Here is a 26,712-nt window from a genome sequence, read left to right as displayed (position 1 = left end):
CCAACAAAGGCCTGTTTAGTCAAAGCTATGGTTTTTCCAGTAGTCATGTATGGGTGTGAGAGTTGGACTATAAAGACAGTTGAGCCCTAAAGAATTAATGCTTTTGAACTGTGGTGTTGGAGAAGACTCTTGAGAGTCCCTTGGACTGCAAGGAGATCAAACCAGTTAATCCTAAAGGAAATCAGTCCTGAATATTCATTGGAAGGAGTGATGCTGAAGCTGAAACTCCAATACTTTGGCCACTTGATCTGAAGAACTGACTCATTGGAAAAGACCCTGATGCTGGGAAAGATTGAAGGCGTAAGGAAAGGGGATGACAGAAGATGAGATGGTTGGATGGACATGAGTTTGAGCAAGCTCTGGGAGTTGGTAATGGACAGGGAAGCCTGGCATGCTGCAGTTCATGGTGTCACAAAAAATCTGACATGACTGATTGACTGAACTGAATTGAACTGAGAATAGACGTTAAAGCATAACCCAGAACAGATGTGAGAACTTTCTCAAATTCTCTGAAAACGAAATACACGGGCCATCAACTTGCATAGTGTGAAAAACCAAAGAAATGGAATTTATGATGATTGTTACATGTATTCGTACAGGATAGATGATAGATATAAAAGAAAAATATTGACAAATATACTGAGTGAGCAAGAGTGTGAGAAACAAGGCATATAGAATTCAAAACATGGAACAAATAGAAATTGTTAGAACTTTCAAAAATGAAGGGTTAGAGATAATTACATTAATATTCATTGTTTTTCTCTGAAGCAAATAATTACTGATTTAATAAGTGTGGAGGAAAACTTCTGAAATCTCCACATTTGAATCACAGGTCTGCTATTTTATGAATATGCTCTCCAGGAAATTCTATTTACAATCCCCAATAAGCAAGCTCTACCCTATATGACATGAATAGTTCACATGCACTATTAACTTGCAAAGACGAAGAAACACAGTTATGAGAATTTGTACCTCTAAATGGTCAGTTTTGAGGTCTTCAAAACAGGTGCAGTCACTTATCTTGGAGATCGAATCTAAACAAGTTGCTTAAAAACAAATGAATAAACAACAAAACCATCCAAGGACAATTATTGATTTCCCATTAAGTATCCTAGCAAGAAAATTAAACTTGCTTCTAAGAATCTTTCACCTTTATAGCACCTCTCCGGCAATTATTGCACAGTCCAGTTTAGAGAGAATAAGTGGCTTATTTTCTTTGGCATCCGTAGTAATAATCAGTTGCAGTTTAAATTTTGGCCAAGACAAAACTCTCATATGTTTTGCATAGAGGATGATAATTATTTCCAGAATTATAGCAAAAGAAAGAAACTGATCATGGTGGTCACATTGGTTAGTATTTTCCTATCTGTCCACGCATTTTGGTGGTAAAATTAAAACCCTGAGTGTTAGGATGCACCAAAATTGACATGGACCTTACCTGGCTAAATTTCCTGTATTATTCAGTAAAGTGTAAAACAACTGTGCTTTTGAAAGATCCAACATCTCCTGGGGAAAAGACAGCATGTGAGTGGCCTCACTTTGCTTACTGTAACTCTACAGTGTAATAATATTTCCTTGTGTATTTATGTTACAAGAAAAACCAACTATTTCCAAGCAGACATCACACTGAAACTGGTCTTGCTCATATTTCTGTTCTTAATCAAGATGAGGATAAAAGGATTTATATCTGCAAAGAGACGAAGCTAGGAAGTATTCCATAATTAAGAATCTATGTCAGTTTATATAAGAAAAACTGCTTTTGTTCGAAGCTAAAGGCAAGTAGCTCTGGATTTCTTCAACTTTTAAAATGAATTTTCTTTTTCTTCCCTCACCTAAACACCAAAGTACTACTTTCCAGAAAGAATGACAGTCCAGCTGTGGAGATTCTTGGGGATTTTGATGAGAAGTCCAATCATGATCACAGATCTAGGACAAGCAGTGGAGGAACCCCATGTGTGCAATTTGTTGGCTCCCTTTTTCCTGTAAGCTCATGGTTCAAGTCTCTTCAGATGGATGGTGGTTAGCTTGCTTATTCTGCACACACCTCTGGAGTTCTTCCCAGGCAACTTCCTATCATTATATTAGAGAGGGAGACATTCCCTGGAGAGAGAAGAGCCATGGAGACTGTGCTTCCGTTGCTGTTGACAGACAATCAATAGCACACCACCTTCTAAACACACATGTACAAAGCTGTCAATGTTATTTAGATAGTATCTTAAGAGATTTTTTTAATTAGTTCATCAAAATTTTTATTAGTTAAACTCAGTTTTGAACATAGTACGGAGACATGCATATATCTGGAAATACGTGCTTGAAGTTTACACACAATTAATGAAGATCCAAGAATAGATCTATAGACTTCTGGGTAATAGGAAATGTTGGGGAAGAAGTAGAGTCTAGTATCTAGTATAAAAGGGGAGAGACTATTGCAAATTCATGAACTCTTCTTGCTGCTGCTGCTGCTGCTAAGTCGCTTCAGTCATGTCCGACTCTGTGCAACCCCATAGATGGTAGCCTCCATCACTGGGATTCTCCAGGCAAGAATACTGGAGTGGGTTGCCATTTCCTTCTTAGAAGTGGCTAAAAATAAAGCTTTTATATCAGAAAAGATTTATGCTACACACATAGCATTGTTATTACTTCTCCAAGAATTGACATTTTTTTATAGTTCCTTTTAAAACACATTTGAAAAATGGTTCTGATTAACATAGTAAATTTAGCAAAATTCATGTTATTTCTCTTTTTAAAGCCCTAAATGTCTAAGCACAGGAAAAGCCCAAATTCTTACAGTGGCATCTCCTGACCTCATCTCCCAACTCCCTCCTGACTCACTCAGCTCAGCCTGTTGGCCTCCATGTTGTTATTAAAATACACCAGGTAAGGCCTTTGCCATTCTCTGGCTGGGAAGCTTTATACCTGCTTGGCTCGCTTCTGCTCCTTCAAGTATTTAAGTCTCACCTTCTCAAGGAGAGATCTCTTGACTGCTCCGTTTAATTCTACCATCTGTCCATCTCATCTACTGGATGCTCTCTTCCTACTCTATGGTTTCTTTCACCCAGAGCACTTTTCCTCTTCTGAAATACTCTACAGCATAATTTATTAGGCTTATTTGTTATAATCTTCATCCTTCCCCTTAAATTTTAACTTCAAAGAGATAACTGCTGCTGCTGCTGCTGCTGCTGCTGCTGCTGCTGATGCTGCTGCTGCTGCTGCTGCTGCGTCGCTTCAGTCGTTTCCGACTCTGTGCGACCCCATAGACGGCAGCCCACCAGGCTCCCCCGTCCCTGGGATTCTCCAGGCAAGAATACTGGTGTGGGTTGCCATTTCCTTCTCCAATGCATGAAAGTGAAAAGTGAAAGTGAAGTCGCTCAGTCGTGTCGACTCTTGGCGACCCCATGGATTGCAGCCTATCAGGCTCCTCCGTCCATGGGATTTTCCAGGCAAGAGTGCTGGAGTGGGGTGCCATTGCCTTCTCCGACAACAATCTTTGTTATTTGCTGAAGCATTCCAAGTGCATGGAGTGGTATCCTGCACTCTTAAGCAATGAGTGACTATGTTTGAAAATGTTGAAATAATTTAGAAATATTCAAGAAACTGCCAGATAAAAAATCTAGAAGAGCTGAATATACTGTCTTGTCATAACAGAAAATGGAGTTAGAGAGTATATGGAATACTAGCTGCTGCTGTTTGTTTTTTAACTCTGTAGAAATATTTGACTTCATATTATTTACATATATCTTTGAGAAATCATTGAATAAAAAATCAAGTCTTATGAAAAATAAAGAGATGCATATAAAGGGAATTTGGTTAAGGTAAGATGTTGGTTTATTTAATTTCAAGCTTTGAAAGTGAGTGAAAGTGTTAGTCACTCAGTTGTGTCCAACTCTTTGCAACCTTATGGACTGAAGCCCACCAGGCTCCTCTGTCCACGGGATTCTCCAGGCAAGAATACTGGAGGGGATTGCCATTCCCTTCTCCAGGACATCTTGCCAATCCAGGGATGGAACCCAGGTCTCCTGCATTGCAGGCTTTAAGCACATTTTTTTCACAGCTGTCAACATATTCTCTTTATATCCCTCAGGAAACCTCCCATGAAGGACACCATAGTTGTGTAGAGTTGTTTTATCCTTATTATTGTTAAAAGTTTAAAAAATGTGAAAAACCTGTATTTCTTGAAGACAAGAAATACACATAGTAAGACTATTCATGGGGCAAATGAACTCCTTCACTCCTAACTCCATGATTGCACTCTGCTCTTCCTGATATCTTCTGTATACAAACTAGCACACTTAGGGTATGTGCAAGTGTGTTTTTATACATACGTTTATTTATACATGTATGCTGATAGATAAATAAATAGCATCTTGTGTCATCAGTACCCTCCTGTAACTTTTTTTCTCAAATATATATACTTTAGAGACCATTCTAATTCTATAGCCATAGACTTGCCTCGTTAATTTTAAGAAACACATAATATTACTTTGTAAAGACATATTTAACAACTCTAGGGCTGGTAGTCACTTATGATGTTCGTAGCCTTTTGCTAATGCAAACAGTGCTGCAGTAAAGGTCTTTGCACATCTGTCTCTGCATGCCTATGTGAGAATATCTGTCTGGGTGAATTCTAGAAATGGAAATGCTGTGTCAGTAGATGTACATTTTTGCACATAGTATATAGTCTTAAAATACTCTAAAATAAAAGCTAAAGCAAAATGGCTTTTCAATATGATATAAAGTATTTTGCTGTATGCAATTTGATAAGCAAAAATTATTACCCATTTAATATAATTTGCATTTTTGTATGTATAAGAATAAACCACTTTATCATATATTTGAGAGTCAACCAAAAGCCTATGTCCTGTACCTTTGCTGTTGTTTCAGTTGGATCTTTTTTTTTCCATACTGATTTTTTTTTTAATAATTGATGTGTATATGTTGAGTTTAGCCTTCTATAGTCTTTCACATGGGACTTCCCTGGTGGCTCAGACAGTAAAGAATCTGCCTGCAGTGCGGGAGACCTGGATTCATCCCTGGGTTGGGAAGATTCCCTGGAGAAGGCAGTGGCTATGCACTCCAGTGTTCTTGCCTGGAGAATGCTATGGACAGAGAAGATGCTTCACAAATATTTTTGGAAGTTTATTACATTTTCTGTTTCATTTTGTGTATCTTATTCGTCTTTACACAAATATTTATGTAACAAATGCTTCAATCATTTTAAGCTCTGAGTTTTAGTGAATTTTTGAGTGATTGTAGATCTTTTGTATGCTATTATCTTGTTTCCACACTTAAAGTTTTTATTGTTTTGGAGTTAATTTGAAGGTAGGAATTTATGATCTTTTTAAAAAGATTTTAATCAGTTGGCACAATCACATTCTATTAAAAAATTGTCTTGATGACATGAAATCATAATAATATAAAGTTCTACCTTTATTGTAAAATAAACCTTCATGCACATTTGGGTTTATTTCTGAAGCTTAACAGAAATTCCTCTCAAAAAATTAATTTCATATCATAATCTGAAGCCAAGTAAGTCAGGAGTTGAATAACCAGAATTTTTATGATAAAGAAGTACAAAGTCTGGCTTTTGGAGTTATTTGTCCAAAATTACAGATTTAATATTTATAAACAATCACAGCAGCTATATGTCCATTACTTTTCCTACTCCAAATGTATTGTGAAAGAAAAAAAGGAAGGCTAATACAGCAGAGACACTGGATAAAAACATGTTGAATTTTAATTTTGACATTCGAACTGGGGAGTCTGGATTAGTATTACTCAGTAACTTGGAGGAAGAAAACCTAGATCGAATTTAGAGGCACTAGTTTTATTCCTGGTTGAGTCCCTTGGACTTCAAGGAGATCAAACCAGTCAATCCTAAAGGAAATTAGTCCTGAATATTCATTGAAAGGACTAATGCTGAAGCTGAATTTCCACTACTTTGGCCACCTGAGACAAAGAACTGACTCATTGGAAATGATCCAGATGTTGGGAAAGATTGAAGGCAGGAGAAGGAGACGACAGCAGATGGGATAGTTGGATGGCATTACTGGCTTGATGGACATGAGTTTGAGCAAGCTCCAGGAGTCGGTGATGGCCAAGGAAGTCTGGTGTGCTGCAGCCCATGGGGTCACAAAGAGGTGGACATGAATGGGCGACTGAACAGATTCTGATTCTACTTGGCTGTATATTTTGGGCAAGTTATTTTATTTTTCTGAGTTTTAGAATTATCATTAGCTAAACCTAAATTTTGGAGAAGGAAATGGCAACCCACTCCAGTAGTCTTGCCTGGAAAATCCCATGGATGCAGGAGCCTGGTCTGGTGGCCTACAGTCCACAGGGTCGCAAAGAGTTGGACACGACTGAGCGACTTCACTTTCAAACCTAAATAATCAAAATGTATACCCCTAATTTATACAGTGACTATGACTACCAAATAAATAGACATCTTATGTTGATTAAATAGCTTTTATAATAAACACAAATATAGAATGAGAATGAGGAGCCACTATGGTGGTGAAACATGAAAAGAATCATAATTTAGAAAGGTTACTTTTGCAACTATACCTAGTTATCCTATTTTTCTCAGAATAGTAAGCATATGTAAAGTATGGTTTTACCTATTTAATATTGCATATTATTAATGTAGTTATTAATATATTGACATACATTAATGTATTAATATAATATATAATATATAAATTAATCTATAATATATAAAATTATATGTGATGTCTATATACCATATACTCTATCTTAATGTAATTATCAATATGTTTTAATATAATTATTAATATAAAATATCAACAACCACTAAATCTTATTGGAATTAATTTGGTTTCCTCTTAGATGACTCTCCATACTGATATGCCCAATGTTTGGGTATCATTAGAAACATTTCCCTGGTTGTCTTTGCGGTTGTCTCAACTTCTAGTCCCTCTGGTTTTTTCTCCTGGACATGCTGGTGGTATAAATGTTAATTATGATGAATCTCAGAGGTTTAAATGGAAGGATGAGCCAAGATAGGAATAGCATGACAACTCCTGGGAGAGCTTCCTGTGGATCTATGAATTCTATGGATAACCTTAAATTGAACTTAGCTTCTTAAAGTTGACCCTTCAGTAGGTCAGAGAGAGCCTGGCTGAAACTCTGCAGAACTGAGAAGAAATGCAAACAGAAAACCAAGGTCTGGGTATTATGGTATTGTTTCAGCCACAGGTCAGTCTCCCATAACTCCCCCACTCTGTCATGCACTGAACAACTGATGAATTACAGCTCAACATCAAGTAAGTGCAGAAGGAATTTGGGGAGGTAAGGATAGTAAAAAATCAAGTCACCTTGCTCTGTCATTGGTTGCTTTATAAGATGGAGCAAAGGACCATTCAGCAGTAGAATGCTAAGTGATTTTCTTTAAATTTTAAAAGGTTGATTCCACAGATGCATATATTTTTGTTTGAGAGGAGAACAATGAAATTAGGAAAAGTGTACAGACCTAGGATTCAAAATCTTATTTTATTCAAATTTTTGCTTCTGAATTTTCTAGGTTTATATACTTGGGTAAGTCCTGTAACTTCTTGCTGTTCGAGTTTCTTCTCTTCTATCATTAAAAAAAAAATCGTTTTTTTTAATTTAGAAGGTTACTATGATAAGAAAACAAATATACATGTGAGGAAGATTGCTACATGAGTACCAAAGCAAATATATATATATGTGTGTGTGTATATATATATATATATGGTTACATATATATTTATGGGAAATTTGATATATTTTGGTGTTTCTAAATCCTAGGTATACATTATTTTATTATGAGGAAAGCTATGGAAAAATATAAATTTACTATTAGTGTTAGGTACCTTTGGGACTTTATATTTTCATTTAAATATTTTTAGGTGTACTTTTTTTAATCACTTCTCTAGATTAAAACTGCTATTTGTATTACAAAGTTTGTGAACAGCAAGATATTGATTTTGTCTAGATAGCAATTAAGCTCTGAAGGTCCTACTATTCAAACAAATCAAACTGTTTAAATCTATGACAATTTAGAACAAAGGAATCCAGTAGGCAGAGAGCATGGCATTGAGATCACAGCAAAGATCCTCAGATAATATCTGAAATAAATTAGAGGTGAAATGAATTGTTTTATTTTGTCATAACATATTATATTCGAATCCTGCTTATGAAGTTGTTAAAGAGTATATTAGGATGCAAACATCTATAAAAATGGCCAATGTTTCCTTAAGCCATGTTTTAAGATACTTCTTTCTTGCTGCCCTTTCATTCCTTTGCAGGTCCTATTTGTGGAGAAGCACAGATTCTTCTGTCTTCCCAGCTGCATTTTCTCATCCTCTGGGGGGTTCATCAGCATTTCCTTTAACTTCCTATTTAGACAAATTAAGCTCTACTAATCCCATAATTTTCATACACAACCAGAAAGGCAAAAACTCCCCACAGCCCTTTCCAGGCAAATTAACAACTGCTGGATTTGGACTCACCCCTGTAATCTTTGCATTCTATTTTTTTGTTTCTCTCTCCTGTTGCATATTCAGAAGACACATTTAACTGATTATCTGCAATGTGCTGGACAAAACAGTATGCTCTTTCTGTCTATGTATATCTTTTCTCTCTCATTCCCATTTTTCTTTCTTTTTCCTAAATAATTCTATCGATTCCTTTTTTTTTTCTTTCTGTCCTTGCCACATAGCATGAGAGATCTTAGCTCCCTGACCAGGGATCCAACCCATACCCCCTGCAGTGGAAGCACAGAATCTTAACCACTGGACCACCAGGAAACTCCCTCTCTCCCTATTTTCTTTCTTCATTTTCCCCCCTCTTTCCTTATCTGTTGCTATCATTTTATCATCACTTATTTTGTCACTATGTTTCAATATGCCTTCAATGTTTAGGAATGCTGTCATGTATTCTGAAAACCAATGAAACATGCTACATATTTTCCTTTAAAATTTTTTACTCTTCCTGGAGTAAATATGTGATTTGATTTTATTCATAACAGTCCAAGCTTATCTCAGGAACTTAAAGGCATGCTGGATCCATTTAGAGGGATATAAGAGAAAATAATAAAGATTGGGAAAATAGCATAGCAGTAATCTGTGAAAGGTAGGAGAAAATTTTCAGCTTTCTTTAGATTTGAAAATAGTGTCTGAGTGCACGTAACTACAAAATGAGATCCTGAGTCTTTATTTAGCAAGAAAGCAATTCAGAGAGGGTGAATTCTATAATTGTATCTTTTATGATTCTAATTGGAAATACTCATGTGCTCATTGAGGGTCATCCTTCTATAAAGTAACCCTGCAACACGTGAGTGATTTTTCTTTGATCAAAATGGATGAGGCAAAATTTGGTTCAGACATTATGTATCAAGATAAAAATGTTTCTCAATGTTGAATCAGGATCCTATGTTTTATTTCTATAATTCTCTAATCAACTGGCAATGATATCTGTGCCATCTCTTTGCAAATAAAATATAATGCCAAGCATAATCATATTTCCAAGATTCTATTTCTAAAGTCCCACTATCATATGATAAGAAATGGGAGAAGAAAAGACAGTGGATAAGACCAGTTTAAAATGAAGAGTGTTATTCTGTATATAAGGATAGGATTTATAAGGGGGAGTCTCAGAAGATAATCAACTTGACTTTCCATAGAAGTTCACAGGCACTTGAAAATTTCCAGAAACATCTTTATATAATTTTACCATGTAAGTAGTCCTACTAATATTTCACCTACTGCTTATATTTCCCTTAACATTATAGTTTTTTTCTTGATCCAATTATCATGCAGCAGTATGGAGTTTGAAGTGGCAATCAAAATCCATTTATTTTGAAAGTAAAATAAACGTATTTATTGATTGACTAGTTGCATTATTTTGGGAATGAGCAGAAAAGCCTTAAAATATTTGCTTTAAGGGTAAAACAAGGTATATTTAAACTCTGCTTTCGTTTTGTGGTATGAAATGAAAAAGTAAAGCTGTATATTGGTTCTGTTGTGACAAAATAGCAATGAAATGGATTGAGGTCATAAATTCAAGAGTGTTAACATAATTTAACATATAGGAAATCCAAAGGGAATAGGTTCACAGTTGTTGGTTTCAATTGAATTAAAGTTAATTCAGTTCAGTTGCTCAGTCGTGTCCGACTCTTTGTGACCCCATGAATCACAGCACACCAGGCCTCCCTGTCCATTACTAACTCCCAAAGTTTACCCAAATCCATGTTCATTGAGTCATTGATGTCATCCAACCATCTCATCCTCTGTCATCCCCTTCTCCTCCTGCCTTCAATTTTTCCCTGTATCAGGGTCTTTTCAAATCAGTCAGCTCTTCACATGAGGTGGTCAAAGTATTGGTGTTTCAGATTCAACATCAGTCTTTCCAATGAACAACTAGGACCGATCTCTTTTAGGATGGACTAGTTGGATCTCCTTGCAGTCCAAGGGACTCTCAAGAGTTTTCCCCAAACCACAGTTCATAAGCATTAATTCTTCGGCACTCAGTTTTCTGTACAGTCCAACTCTCACGTCCATAAATGACCACTGGAAAAACCATAGCCTTGACTAGACGGACCTTAGTCGGCAAAGCAATGTCTCTGCTTTTGAATATACTATCTAGGTTGGTCATAACTTTTCTTCCAAGGAGTAAGCGTCTTTTAATTTCATGGCTGCAATCACCATCTGTATTGATTTTGGAGCCCCCAAAAATAAAGTCTGCCACTGTTTCCACTGTTTCCCCATCTATTTGCCATGAAGTGATGGGACCAAATGCCATGATCTTCATTTTGTGAATGTTGAGTTTTAAGCCATTATTTTCACTCTCCTCTTTCACTTTCATCAAGAGGCAATTAAAATGTAGTAAACGCTTGTTATGTTTAACATACACTCTTACCTCTATCACATGTTCACTCTTTAAGAGTAGACAATCCATCTGGTCAGGAAAATAGGACAGGTACAGAAACAAAAACAAATTGCATATATATATATATATAATTTTTATAAAATATGGAGTGTACCAAAAGAGAATTACAAGTAAAGTGCTCTAGAGAATTAGAAAAGGAGTGCGTAGTCATCCAGTTGTGTCCAACTCTTTGTGATCCCATGGACTCTAGCCCACCAGGCTCCTCTGTCCACGGGATTTTTCAGGCAAGAAATATTGTAGTGGATTGCCATTTCCTTCTCCAGGAGATCTTCCCAAGTCAGGGACAGAAAAAAAGGAGAGTGGGGAATAATTTGGAACACTTTAGAACTGAAATGGCCCTTACAGGATGGAAAGCAACAACAGTGTCTCATATCAGCATAAACGCCAGTGAGAGAATACAAAGTTTGGATAAAATGGAATGGTTTGAGCCATGATTATAAGAGGCATTGAATCAAGTCTGCATTTTAATAAAAGGTGTTACAATGTGGAGATTCACTGCTGAATTTTGAGCTGAGATGTGTGTGCATGATCAGATTTGAACTAAGGAAAGATTGTTCTACAAACATGTTAAGATGCTTTGAAGATGAGAGAGCCATTGTAAGTGAGGAGATCACTTTGAAAGCTAGAAGCCATGGAACATTTAATTATTTTCACTGTGTCTGTTTTAACTTTTCTGTGTAGATATTAATTTAATGGATAGATGCAAGAGACAATGTTAAAGAATAGTTGGTTCAGTCTGACAACTTGGATGACACATCGGCAATTGTAATTCAAAGATGACAATAAGGATCCCCCCAAAATTGTGATTTTATAACCAGATCAAAGAAATCAGAAGTGTGAGACAGATGGGTAAGAAGCTCTGTTTTAGAGTTAACAATTCTGAGCTTTGGTCTATGAAGCAAGCCCTTCTTCCTATGATTTCTCACTGTCACTCACCCCCCCACACACACTGTCTAATTCCACAGCTCAATGACACCAATGTGAAAAAAAAAAAAAAACCTGACCAACTAAATCCAATAATTCTACCATGTTAAGGACACAAGAAGATTATAATGTAAGGCCAATTAAGAGAATCAGAAAAATAAGTATCAGAGGTTCCAGGGCTATTTTCCTAGTAGTCACATCATATTTATTATCTGTCAGTATTTATTAATTATCTGTTACAAATACCTTTCTACACTGTTTATAGATGCACAAAAATAAGGAAAGTCCAATGTTTTAGGGAATTCATAATTTTGGAAAGAAATCAGTTATTGAATTATTAACATATGAAAATAACTGAGTTTACACTAAATCACTTAGTCCTGTGAGATGCATATACTGCTACTGTTAAGTCACTCCAGTCGTGTCCGACTCTGTGTGACCCCATAGACGGCAGCCCAGCAGGCTTCCCCGTCCCTGGGATTCTCCAGGCAAGAACACTGGAGTGGGTTGTCATTTCCTTCTCCAATGCATGAACGTGAATAGTGAAAGTGAATTCGCTCATTCGTGTCCGACGCCTAGCGACTCCATGGACTGCAGCCCACCAGGCTCCTCCACCCATGGGACTTTCCAGGCAAGAGTACTGGAGTGGGGTGCCATTGCCTTCTCTAAGTAGATGCATATAATTATGCTCATTTTAGAGAAAAGAAGATTGAACTACAAAAGGATTAAATGACATTTCTAAAATCACTCATCTAGTAAAAGGAATCACTGGGATTTGAAGGAAGAAAGAAAATGTCTTTTATAAAGTAACTTATAATGCAAAATTTGCCATAACCAGTGAATCAAACCTAAAGAGATTTTACAGAATAAAAAATTAATCATCAGAATTTCCTTCAGAAATCTATAATAAAGGAATCGTGTGATTTCGATGAGGGAAGAGTGAGATAGTGGCACCTCAAATGGTAGAAATATTATAATTAGTAAGTAAGAAAACAAAATAAAGAAGGAAGGGAGAGGGGGAAGTGTTTAATGTGCTCTTATTTATCTTGAGGAGTTAGAAATTTGTATATAAAAATAAGAGAAGTTTACTTAAAGGAGCCAAGTATTTGAAACTCTTTCAGGTGTTTTCACTCAGGTTAGAAATTGATCAAATTTATTTAGATATCTGTTGAGTAGCATTTCAGAGAAAACAAGTTTCCTATGCTTGATTGTTTTGTATGTTATCTTGTTTGAATTATTTGTTTCTTCCTCCTACTTTCAAGTTTTCTTAATAGGATCAGCACTAATGCTTGGAAGAGGTAAAAGGAGCCCCGATATGCCATATTTTCACTGTGCCAAATCTATGACATGCTCCAGTTCCCATGATGTTTCTGACTAGGATCAGTTTGAGGAAGATGAAGATACCAAAATGCCTTGGCTCCCCCTGGACTGCTGATCCACCTGCCTTCTTCATGCTGTCCTTTGCTCAACCTATATTTGGGAAACTCTGCCTTCTTACAATCTGTTTTCATCTATATTCTGATGTTTTTGTTAAATATTTATGACAAGTAAGGTTGGTGGTAGTTCTATTGAAACTTTTTAGAAGAGAAGATAACAAAATCCAAAGGAATGATAACTAACTAGAAGACACTCATCACATAAGGAAAATTTCCCAATTACTTTGCTGGTTCTTTTTATTCTTTTATTAATAATCTTTCAATATTACACTGATAATGTTGGCTTGATATTTCATCATAATTGGAATATAGATGCAGATTAAGGCAGAAATGAGAGTTTCATCTTAGCATCTCTGGTTTTTAGTTTCCAGTGGCTTCCTTTTATCATTGATTCCCATCCTTAGAGAAGTGGGTGTTTAGAAGTCTCAGCTGGAATTTCTCCCATCAGTGCTAATATGTGGGTCAGTAATCAGAGCTCACTAGATGATTTTATCTTATTGGGATTTTCTGATCGATCTTGGCTGGAAACACCACTCTTTGTAATCTTTCTGGTGGCTTACATCTTTGCCCTGTTTGGGAATATCTCTATTATCCTAGTTTCTCGCCTGGATCCCCAGCTGGACAGTCCCATGTACTTTTTTGTCTCTAATCTATCCCTTCTGGATCTCTGCTATACTACCAGTACTGTCCCACAGATGCTAGTCAATCTTCGGGGACCAGAAAAGACCATTAGCTATGGTGGTTGTGTTGCCCAGCTCTACATTTTCTTGGCCTTGGGTTCCTCAGAATGCATACTTCTAGCCATCATGGCCTTTGACCGTTATGCTGCTATTTGCAAGCCCCTTCGCTACCCAATCATCATGAACCAGAGACGCTGTATCCACATGGCCACTGGGACCTGGATTAGTGGCTTTGCTAACTCCCTTGTTCAGTCCACTCTCACCGTGTTGACCCCAAGATGTGGACAGAGGGTGATGGACCATTTCTTCTGTGAAGTTCCTGCTCTTCTGAAACTAGCTTGTACAGATACCCATGTGAATGAGGCGGAGCTCAGTGTGCTAGGGGCTTTGCTACTTCTGGTGCCCCTCTCCCTCATCCTGGGCATTTATGTGTTCATTGCCCAGGCAGTAATAAGAATCCGCTCTGCTGAAAGTCGCTGGAAGGCCTTTAATACCTGTGCTTCACATTTGCTGGTGGTCTCTCTCTTCTACTTTACAGCCATCACTATGTATGTCCAGCCTCCCTCTAGCTATTCACGGGACAGAGGGAAGATCATGGCGCTCTTCTATGGAATCGTCACACCCACACTCAATCCTTTTATCTATACACTGAGGAACAAGGATGTCAAAGCTGCCCTTAGAAGGGCACTAACTAAGGAATTTTGGGTCAGGACAAGATGATCTTTGAAGAGAAGACCTGAGAAGTAAGGATGACTGCTTCTGCCTTTCAAAGATTTCAGACATGGAAGTGATGAGAGGACAGTGTCATAAAGTTCACAGGTGAAACAGGACAAAGAAAGAAACCATCAACTCTTAATGATCTCCACACAGCCTTTATCTACTTTTGAGACTGTTTTTGCAATATTGGATCTTACCAAGTCATATAAATTTTTTCCTAACCCTTAAGACTAGTTAACTTAGATTCAGTGGAAAAACCTGGTGTAATAGCTAGAGAAAAGATATTTAGAAAGCTTTAAAAGGTATATTTGGCATATACTGTTCCTAAGTGAATCCCAAGTAAACTGGGAATGATCCCATGTTTTTAAAAAGGCCACTACTATCCTGAGTTAACTTTAACCAACATGTATTGACAGCATTTAGTCATCTTCTAACACTCAATGTCCAATTATGTCATCCATCAAAGGCCCCAGAGGCAAGTGAAATCAAGAAACATTTAGGTCAAAACCATATAAGACAGATAGATACAAAGGGAAATACATAAAAATTTTAGACTCAGTGATTCCAAATGTTACTTTTGCCATAAACCTTAGCCAGTCTTACACTCGTATGATAAACAACAATGAGGTCAGGGCAAATATAAATAGAACTTACTGTGGAGGAGGAGAGAAAAAAGCAGAAAGATGCTTTGAACAGTGAACAATGATGAAAACACCTAAGGCCGAAAATACTCTAACTCAAGAAAACTTACTAGTAATTTATGAGTTTAAAGAGACAACTTCCTTTACCACTTGACTGGGTAAGTTGGGCGTAGTTCAATGTAGGAGTTATGAGAAAATCACATTGAGTTTAAAGCCTTGGTTGACTTCTTAGCTTTACTTGAAACAAAGGTCTTATAGCCAACTGCCTTGCAAATGCGTATTAGTTAAACATGCCTAAAGAAAAGAGTGAGTTCAGTAAAAACTCAACATCATTGCCTGGAGTGCAAATCAAATCTTTTTCTTTTTCTTCATTAATGAGTATATTTAGCCCCATAGATAAAGTGATAAACATATGTGTGCCTTTCAGGGAAAACCATTCATTATCTTTGACTATAGTTTTTTGCCACCAAATAGGGACATTAACACTTGCCTTAATTCAAAGGTGCTTGAAATTGCCTTTCTTAGCAAACTTTAAATTTAATATGTAATACTATAGTTCTGTGGCCTATAAAACAAATTTAATTCTAAATTTTAATTCTAAATTCATAGAACTGTACATAATTCTTTTCCCATATGAGTCATTACAGAGTATTATTCTGAGGATCAGTAGAATTTCTGCCAATCTCTCTTTTCTAGTACACATACCCAAACTTTCTTTATAAACTCATCCTTTCCAAAATCATTTAACCATTTTTACTTATTTTAGTCCTCTAGTTATTTCAAAGTAATGAATCACAGTCCCTTTATAAAGTAATCTCTAAGGTCTTAATAAACATGAATTTCTCAAAATCCATCAGTGTTTCATCAGATTCCTTAATTTTGGAGAATAAATACACTGGATGGTATGAATTCTGGAATCTGAATTAAACTGGTATATGACTAAGAACAATAACAATCTATGTGCATTCGACACTGCCAAAAATCATGTAAAATTTTGAATTGCAAATACTGAAGATAGGATGTAATTAAAATATGCAAAAATTCTCCCTCCCAAAGATAAAATATTCCAGTAAATCAAGGTCACCTCTTATAATGGAATATTTCCTATGAATTTCTCTTTTCTCCCCACATAGCAGTAAGAATCTTGGCGTTTTCCTACTCAGTATATTTCACTGCATTTAGAATTTGTTTTTCTGAAATCACTGGTTAACGCCAATCACATGAGGTGTCCTTCTCTCAAATGGGTTCTATTTGAACACTTTATCAACTCATTGCCTTTCAATATAAATACTTCCCAAGCCCGTATAACATTCATATTTGTAATCTCTCAGATTTCTGCAGATTTCTCTTTCGTGCTTTGGACAGGATAAATGTTTAGTAAATGCACACAACATGATTGAATCTAGAACTGTTCCTTTTTCTCTTTTTTTCCACTGCAACCCTCCATTCTCCTCCTAAAAAGAACAGTGCAAAGATCTACTTTGTGTCAGTTAAGTTCAGTGAACACTTCCGCTTTCTGTGGTCCAACTGGGAGACAGATGAAGCCAAAATACAAGGAAATGGATTTTAAAGAAATGAAGGTTCCTAGCTCTATTAGCGGAAAAGGCAATGGCAACCCACTCCAGTACTCTTGCCTGGAAAATCCCATGGACGGAGGAGCCTGTAGGGCTCCATGGGGTCGCAAAGAGTCGGACATGACTGTGAGACTTCACTTTCACTTTTCACTTTGATGCATTGGAGAGGGAAACGGCAACCCACTCCAGTGTTCTTGCCTTGAGAATCCCAAGGAAGAGGGAGCCTGGTGGGCTGCGGTCTATGGGGTCGCACAGAGTCAGACATGACTGAAGCGACTTAGCAGCAGCAGCAGCAGCTATATTAGAGAAAGAAAATCTGTTTCCTCAATTCTAACATAATGTGGAAAAGCATACTAAACTTTAAAAAAATTTGATAAGTGTTTGTCACAATTCATGATCAATTTTTACACAGGACTTCATGTCACTATATTAATAATATAATATCTATGCTAATATTTATATTAAAATGTTTATAATATTAATTTATTCATTCTTGATAAAGCAGAGTATCAGAGCTTGTATGTTGTACTTCTCAGAAGGTATTTGAGCTTATTAAATAAAAATGCTACATCTTCTTGAGTTTATTAGTTTTGCTTGACAGTCTAGATAAAATTTAAATAAATGAACATTGGAACTACTATTTTGTATTGGAACAAACATGGATCTATTATGCTGTGGAAGTTGCATACGTTTTTAAGCAAAAACATGGGACCACAAAAAAAGTTAGTGCTGCTGTCGGAGGTTGCTTCCGATATGCCCTCCCAAATCCTAATGGTATGTTTCGATTTACCTTCAGTATTACCGACATACCACAGTAAAACCTTGAGACTTAAAAAATTCTGAATTTTTGATATTTTTAAATAAATGATATCTGATATTTTAGAATTTTATATATTAAAATACAGTTAAATGAATTACAGTACAGGTACTGTCAAGCAGGTAAATAAATATAGTGCAATGTTGAAAACACAATTAATGAAAAAATTTAAATATATTTACAAGTATTACTAAAACATCAGTAAATTTATTAAATTTTATATTAGTAAATTTTACAAATATCAGTAAGTCATTACACTGAAAAATATTTTGTGATATAGAAAGAGCAGTAGTGAAGCATAGTCAACAAGGTAAAATTATCTACTTCAAAACAAAGTCTAGTGTCTATTTATTAGAGGAGCACTAGAAAATTCCCAACGATGTTAAAAACAAATCAAGTGTTGGATAATGTGGCACTACACAGATTCCTCTTTCCTACCATGTGTGATATATCCCCTTTTTAACATCTACCTTCTAATTCCTTTGGGACCACATAATTCAGGAAAATAAAATGTGAGTCTAACAGATACATGTCTTTTCTGGATTGACAGTTTTAAAAAAAAACAATTTTTTTAAGGAATCTCCACACTGTTTTCCATAGTGGCTGTACTAGTTTGCATTCCCACCAACAGTGTAAGAGGGTTCCCTTTTCTCCACATCCTCTCCAGCATTTATTGCTTGTAGACTTTTGGATCACAGCCATTCTGACTGGTGTGAAATGGTACCTCATTGTGGTCTTGATTTGCATTTCTCTGATAATGAGTGATGTTGAGCATCTTTTCATGTGTTTGTTAGCCATCCGTATGTCTTCTTTGGAGAACTGCCTATTTAGTTCTTTGGCCCATTTTTTGATTGGGTCGTTTATTTTTCTGGAGTTGAGCTGCATAAATTGCTTGTATATTTTTGAGATTAGTTGTTTGTCAGTTGCTTCATTTGCTATTGTTTTCTCCCATTCAGAAGGCTGTCTTTTCACCTTACTTATAGTTTCCTTTGTTGTGCAGAAGCTTTTAATTTTAATTAGATCCCATTTGTTTATTTTTGCTTTTATTTCCAGAATTCTGGGAGGTGGATCATAGAGGATCCTGCTGTGATTTATGTCTGAGAGTGTTTTGCCTATGTTTTCCTCTAGGAGTTTTATAGTTTCTGGTCTTACATTTAGATCTTTAATCCACTGCTGGGCATACACACCAAGGAAACCAGAATTGAAAGAGACACATGTACCCCAATGTTCATCACAGCACTGTTAATAATAGCCAGGACATGGAAACTACCTAGATGTCCATCAGCAGATGAATGGATAAGAAAGCTGTGGTACATATACACAATGGAGTATTACTCAGCCATTAAAAACAATACATTTGAATCAGTTCTAATGAGATGGATGAAACGGGAGCTGATTATACAGAGTGAAGTAAACCAGAAAGAAAAACACCAATACAGTATACTGACACATATATACGGAATTTAGAAAGATGGTAATGATGACCCTGTATGCGAGACAGCAAAAGAGACACAGATGTATAGAACAGACTTTTGGACTCTGAGGGAGAGGAGAGGGTGGGATGATTCGGGAGAATGACATTGAAACATGTATACTATCATGTAAGAAACGAAGTGCCAGTCTATGTTCAATACAGGATACAGGATGCTTGGGGCTGGTGCATGGGGATGACCCAGAGAGATGATATGGGGTGGGAGGTGGGAGGGGCATTCAGGATTGGGAGCTTGTATACACCCATGGTGGACTCATGTCAATGTATGGCAAAACCAATACAGTATTGTAAAGTAAAATAAAGTAAAAATAAAATTTAAAAAATAAAAATAAAAAAACAATTTTTCCTACTTCTTGCATTCTTCGTCTAAGCCATATTTTGAGATGACTGGATCCCAAGATAGATAAAATCTGGATCCCCCAATTATTGGAAAGAAGGAAGCATCAACTTCCCAAGTCAGATTTTATGTGCATAAGAAATACAGTGGTGGTGGTGGTGGTTTAGTCACTATGTCGTGTCCAACTCTTGTGACCCCATGGACTGTAGCCCACCAGGCTCCTCTGTCCATGGGATTTTCCAGGCAAGGATACTGGAGTGGATGGCCATTTCCTTCTCCATGGGATCTTCCTGACCCAGAAATCGAACCCAGGAATCTAACCCATGTCTCCTGCATTGCAAGCAGATTCTTTACCGATTGAGCTACGAGGGAAGCCCAAGTATTTTGTTTAAAATCACTGGGATTTGGAATTGATTTATTACTGCAGCAAAACCTATGTTACTTTGACTAATATAAGTACCATACACATAAAATCCCAAATGTAAGAAATTGTATTACTTAAATATAATTGTAAAAAAAAATGCTTAAAACTGATACCTGCAGTAAATATTGCAGTTAGGTAAAATATCAGCATTCCTATTATGAATCATGTAAAATTACTAGAAATATAAGCCACTTTTGTTCATGCTGCCCCTTACAACAATAGTCCTGTTTATAAACATAAGCCAGCACATGATTGTCTGAGCTAGAATTATAAAATTTAAAATCTCTAAATTTCTTTCTAAATCTACAGCTTGATTGGTGAGAGTGTTATATAAAGAACGCAAACCAGCGAGCAGGTTTAAAGTCATATTTCTTACATTAGTTGAACTTGTACAAAAAGATGGCACGACTACTATAAAGGTATCCAACTGAAACTTTATCACTCTTTTTACCACAAATACTTGGATTTTTCATAAACTAAATTCTGGGGGAAATTTTCAGTTAATAACTACATTGGACCATAGCCTTAGGACCACTCACTTATGGCAATAATTCTACATGAATCAATCTTACTAGTTACTTTAATTTTCTAGATTAAGGAGTAGCAGAAGAAAAAAGAAACATGTTAAACAAGTTCTAGTATTTACAGCACTAGGTTCTAAGTCAGCAAATCCTTGAAACTAAAAGGTGAATGAGATTTCAGGTCTTAAATTCCTCACTTATCTATCTGTGACATGTTCTCAGACCATAATGAAATTAAACTAGAAATCAGCAACAGAAAGATAACAGAATATCCAAGCCTTTGAAACCTAAGTAATATTCCTCTAAGTAATCCATGGATCAAAGAGAAAATCAAAGGAAATTAGATAGTATTGGGAAGTAAGTGAAAATAAAAATGCCACATATCAAAATTTGTAGGATGCAGTGCTTAAAGGGTAATACTTATTATTAAATGTTCATTTTAAAAAAAGAATAAAGATCTTGAGTCAATAATCTAAAATTTTACCTTAAATAAAAAACTAAAAAAGAGAAACAAAATGAACCCACATAAAGTAGAAACAAGGAAATACTAAAGAAAAGTATAGAACTCTGATTTAACCCTCCCTGCAACATTTCCCCTTTGGTAACCACAAATTTGCTTTTGGTACTTATAAGTATGTTTCTGTTTTGTAGATATGTCCATTTATTATCTTTTAAAAATGAAATTCTATCATATGATATCATATGATATTTTTCATTCTCTGAGTTACTTAGTATAAAAATCTCTAGGTCCATCATATTTCTGCAAATAGCATTATTTTGCTTTTTTTAATATGTAGGAGTAGATGCAAGATTAAACATTTAAAAATTTTTATCTTATTGTTTAAAAGGTAGATCTCATCATGTTCAATGTTGGTACCACGATTTTTTTTAAATGCCTTTCCCAGTGTCATAGGATTTGAAAACAGAATACGTTCATTTTTGGATATATTACCCATCTGTGGTAGCCTTTTGTTAAAATGGTGAGTGGATGATCAGGTTCAGAGTTATTTTAGAAAAGATATAGTATTTGAATGAAGCCTAGACTCAGTGACACAGAAGTCGTCTTTTAACTCTAATTTCCTTTGATTCTGTAATTTTGTACGTCTTTATGTAACAATTACTGAACATTCTCTTTTTAAATGAGGTCCACACAAACATGCATGACTTCATGGGTGACCAGTAAAGTTAAAATTGATCATTCTTACTAGAGAAACTGAAGTCTGAACTTATACTATAGAAAATAAATTATATATGTTGTATATTTTTCACTCTCTGGAATGCAGAATCTAAGATTCAGTTCAACCCAGATGATAATTAACTACTTTTCACTGAAGCAGTCCTTGAGGGACAGGTCCATGAAGTCCCATGCTTGAACTCATAGTGTTTACGTGAAACGTCAACCACGCTGAACAAGTTTGTTCCCTAGTGCCAAGGCAGTAGGGACTTCATGGGCTGTCCATAGGCTCATGGGTATCAAGGGCTCAGTGGAAAGTTAAAATGTCTCTGGGTCTATGCTCACTGTTTAATCTTATATGAAAACATCTCAGTCCTGTCCCTACATGAAAATTACAAAGATCAAGCCACCAGCTCAATTCTAGAATAAAGATGTTCAATTTTAGGATTAAAAGAGATTGGTTCCTACTGACGAAGATCAGCTCTGGTGAGTGAAACTTCTCTATATTTTATGAAACATTTTATAGGTGTACTCCAAAATTTTTATATTTCCTTTCACATTTCATTTGTTTTTAAAACCGCATTTTTCATACTTTTGTACCCATTAGTCCTCCCAAATGCTTCTAGCAAATCCACAAATGACCCTCACAATGGTAAATTCAATACTTTTATTGTTATTTTACATTTCCTTTCTTACATTAATGAATCTACTGTACATGGGGGCTTCTCTGGTGGCTCAGTGTTAAAAAAAAATCTGCCTGCAATGCAGGAGGTGCAGGAGATGCGGGTTTGATCCCTGGGTTGGGAAGATCCCCTGGAGAAGGACATGGCAACCCACTCCAGTATTCTTGCCTGGAGAATCCCTTAGACAGAGGAACCTGGTAGACTACAGTCCAAAGGGTCACAAAGAGTCAGACACAACTGAAGCAACTTAGCAAAAATTGTACATTTTTTTTTCTTTTAAAACATCTGTTTTGCATTGGCTCTATGATGTTACTCCTTACAGATGTTCTTCTTCTGTAAATATTCTTTTTCAGTCTGACTCAGTCCTCTTCTCTACATCTATTTAAATTTGATGGTATCTAAAAGTCTATCCTCAGACCTCTTTTCCATCTGTGTTTTAACTCAAAAGTATTCTTGTAAGAGCACTCTTACTGAATTGGCGGTGTTTCAAGCACTGCCATAGTCTACTGAGTTCCAAATCCTCATATCCAACTTTATGGTTGGCACACCTCCAACTGGGCTTCTCCCATCAGAACTCATTTCTTCTCCCAATCATCTCCCTGTCACTGTTATCCGTTTCAAAAAATAGGAAAATTTATCTTTCATCTGCACATTCATCAACCTTCAAGACTTTATCTGCTTATTATCTCTCCAGAAAATTCTCATAACTTTTTTTAACCTATGTAAAGCTGTTGATCACATTTAGAAGTTCAATTTTTGAAAAAGGGCTGAAGATTTTTCTGAATTAAATGTTGCCACATTCCCATGAAGATAAATTTGTCTTGATTTTAGTAGCTCCTTGCTGAGTACACTTAGTTACTTGACTAATAGCTATATCAATATCATACATTCTTTCCTGCTGTTCCTTGGCTTCCTAAACAGAGTCATCCCTGCTACCTTCAGAGTGATCATGGCCAACCTGACCTCAGCGAGTGGATTCCTCCTCGTGGGGTTTTCTGCTGACCGTAAGCTTCAGATTTTACATGCACTGCTGTTTTTGGTGACATACCTGCTGGCCTTGACAGGCAACCTCCTCATTATCACCATAACTACCTTGGACCGTCACCTCCATTCCCCCATGTATTACTTCTTGAAGCACCTCTCTCTTCTGGACCTGTGTTTCATCTCTGTCACAGTCCCCCAGTCCATTGCAAATTCGCTTATGAACAATGGTTACATTTCCCTTGGTCAGTGCATTCTTCAAGTTTTCTTCTTCATAGCTCTGGCCTCGTCAGAAGTGGCCATCCTCACAGTGATGTCTTATGACCAGTATGTAGCCATCTGTCAACCACTGCAATATGAGGCCATCATGGACCCCTGTGCCTGTAGGCATGCAGTGATAGCTGTGTGGGTTGCTGGGGGCCTCTCTGGGCTCATGCACACAGCTGTTAACTTCTCCATACCACTCTGTGGGGAGAGAGTCATTCACCAATTCTTCTGTGATGTTCCTCAGATGCTGAAACTAGCCTGCTCTTATGAATTCATTAATGAGATTGCAGTGGCTGCATTCACAACCTCAACAGCATTTATCTGTTTGACCTCTATTGTGCTTTCCTACATTCGCATCTTCTCTGCAGTGCTGAGAATTCCATCAGCTGAGGGAAGAACCAAAGTCTTCTCTACCTGCCTACCCCACCTATTTGTAGTCACCTTCTTCCTCTCAGCTGCAGGCTTTGAGTTTCTAAGGCCCCCTTCTGATTCCCAGTCAGCTATGGATCTCATGTTCTCCATTTTCTATACTGTGATACCTCCAACGCTCAATCCAGTTATCTATAGTTTACGGAATGAAGCCATGAAGGCAGCTCTGAGGAAGATACTGTCAAAAGAAGAATTTACTCAGAGAAAGATGCATTTAAAAGCCATTTTTAAACTCTAAAGTACCATACAAATAAAAGGTACTGTTATTATGTTTCAGATTGTAGCAGGAAAACATCTGATTTCTTTCTGGAACTCCCTCCTAACTTTTCTGTTCTTTATAGTCTTCTCAAAACATAATTCTTCAGAATTTAAGATGTTATGGTTTTAGGGATATTGGCCTTCTTTCTACAAATTCAATTTTTATTTTTAGGCATCTTATAGGATTTTTTTCTGAAATAAAAGAGAAAAGGTAATTAGTCTGGGACATGGTGAGCACAATTTAAAGCTGGCTTTTATAGATATATGTGTATACCTGAGTCCCTTCGTTGTTCACCTGAAACTATCACGACATTGTTTGTTAATGAGCTCTACCCCAATAAAAAATAGAAAGGCTTGACAAAAATAAAGTTGGCTTTTAACAAATAGATTCCAGACTGCTGCCACATAAGTTGATTGTGTTCATGAGATAGTATATCTGTGGTGTATTATGTGAATTCCAATAGATCTCCAGGTTTCTTATGTGCATTAAGTACCCATATAATTTTCCCTTCCTTTTATGTATTATAATAGCTTTCCCCATACCTATTTATTCAGTCTCTAATAAATGTCAGGTACAGTATACACATTTGTCTTTTAATTTTATCAAGCAACTGTTCTCAGTTCAGTTCAGTCGCTCAGTTGTGTCTGACTCTGCAACCCCAGGAATTGCAGCACGCCAGGCCTCCCTGTCCATCACCAACTCCCTGAGTTCACTCAAACTCTCATCCATCGAGTCGGTGATGCCATCCAGCCATCTCATCCTCTGTCGTCCCCTTTTTGTCCTGCCCCAAGTCCCTCCCAGCATCAGAGTCTTTTCCAATGAGTCAACTCTTCACATGACATGGCCAAAGTACTGGAGTTTCAGCTTTAGCATCATTCCTTCCAAAGAAATCCCAGGGCTGATCTCCTTCAGAATGGACTGGTTGGCTCTCCTTGCAGTCCAAGGGACTCTCAAGAGTCTTCTCCAACACCACAGTTCAAAAGCATCAATTCTTCGGCACTCAGCTTTCTTCACAGTCCAACTCTCACATCCATACATGACCACTGGAAAAACCATAGCCTTGACTAGATGGACCTTTGTTGGCAAAGTAATGTCTCTGCTTTTCAATATGCCATCTAGGTTGGTCATAGCTTTCCTTCCAAGGAGTAAGCGTTTTTTAATTTCATGGCTGCAGTCACCATATGCAGTGATTTTGGAGCCCAAAAAACCAAAGTCTGACATTGTTTCCACTGCTTCTCTATCTATTTATTTCCCATGAAGTGATGGGACCAGATGCCATGATCTTAGTTTTCTGAATGTTAAGCTTTAAGCCAACTTTTTCACTCTCCACCTTCACTTTCATCAAGAGGCTCTTTAGTTCCTCTTCACTTTCTGCCATAAGGGTGGTGTTATTTGCATATCTGAGATTATTGATATTTCTCCCGGCAAACTTGATTCCAGCCTGTGCTTCTTCCAGCCTAGCGTTTCTCATGATGTACTCTGCATAGAAGTTAAATAAGCAGGGTGACAATATACAGCCTTGACGTACTACTTTTCCTATTTGGAACCAGTCTTTTGTTCCATGTCCAGTTCTAATTGTTGCTTCCTGACTGGAGAATGAAATGGCAATCCACTCCAGTGTTCTTGCCTGGAGAATCCCAGGGACAGGGGAGCCTGATGGGCTGCCGTCTATGAGGTCGCACAGAGTCGGACACAACTGAAGTGACTTAGCAGCAGCAGCAGCAGCAGACCTGTTCTACCTATGCCCCATTCTATCAATTAGGACACTAAATTTAGAACAGATTAATTTCTTGAGACTTCTCCAAGAATAGTAAATAGTGATTCAAAGTTATATTTGTCTGATTCCAAGCTCACTTACTTTCCTCGGCTGCTGCTGCTTCTAAGTTGCTTCTGCTGCTGCTAAGTCGCTTCAGTCGTGTCTGACTCTGTGCAACCCCAGAGACAGCAGCCCACCAGGCTCCCCCGTCCCTGGGATTCTCCAGGCAAGAACACTGGAGTGGGTTGCCATTTCCTTCTCCAATGCATGAAAGTGAAAAGTGAAAGTGAAGTCGCTCAGTAGTGTGCGACTCTTCACGACCCCATGGACTGCAGCCCACCAGGCTCCTCCGTCCATGGGATTTTCCAGGCAAGATTACTGGAGTGGGGTGCCATTGCCTTCTCCGTATTTGCCTCTACTCATTGCAAATGATTTGTTTCTCCACGTGTGTGCATGCTAAGTCGTATACGTGTTTTTGTATCATCTGTAAAAATAAGCGTATTCTACTATTATACTCTAATGAGATAGCCTTCAGCAGAATGCTGTGTAGCTTTTAAAACAGTAAATCTATGTCCTTACAGCTTCAGAAGAAGCCTTTGTAATATAAATTGAATAAATTTATAGTCATATGATTATTACTGAAAAATATTAATAATGTATATAAAAGATGG

At 36.9% G+C, this 26,712-nt stretch overlaps 2 protein-coding genes across 2 annotated transcripts; both read left to right on the top strand.

Annotated features, from left to right (window-relative positions):
* The first annotated feature begins 13,744 nt into the window (after positions 1–13,744).
* Positions 13,745–14,689, top strand: LOC138425292 (olfactory receptor 2B2-like). Its single transcript, XM_069562992.1, has one exon. The coding sequence runs from the start codon at positions 13,745–13,747 to the stop codon at positions 14,687–14,689; it is 945 nt and encodes a 314-aa protein (XP_069419093.1).
* An 8,609-nt stretch (positions 14,690–23,298) lies between these two features.
* Positions 23,299–24,264, top strand: LOC138425495 (olfactory receptor 14J1). The gene has a single exon (XM_069563451.1). The coding sequence runs from the start codon at positions 23,299–23,301 to the stop codon at positions 24,262–24,264; it is 966 nt and encodes a 321-aa protein (XP_069419552.1).
* Positions 24,265–26,712: the final 2,448 nt, after the last annotated feature.

The sequence above is a fragment of the Ovis canadensis genome, chromosome 20 (assembly GCF_042477335.2).
Source record: "Ovis canadensis isolate MfBH-ARS-UI-01 breed Bighorn chromosome 20, ARS-UI_OviCan_v2, whole genome shotgun sequence".
Lineage (NCBI taxonomy): Eukaryota > Metazoa > Chordata > Mammalia > Artiodactyla > Bovidae > Ovis > Ovis canadensis.
The sequence above is the reverse complement of the archived record's forward strand: the minus strand, read 5'-3'. Positions and strand labels throughout refer to the sequence as shown.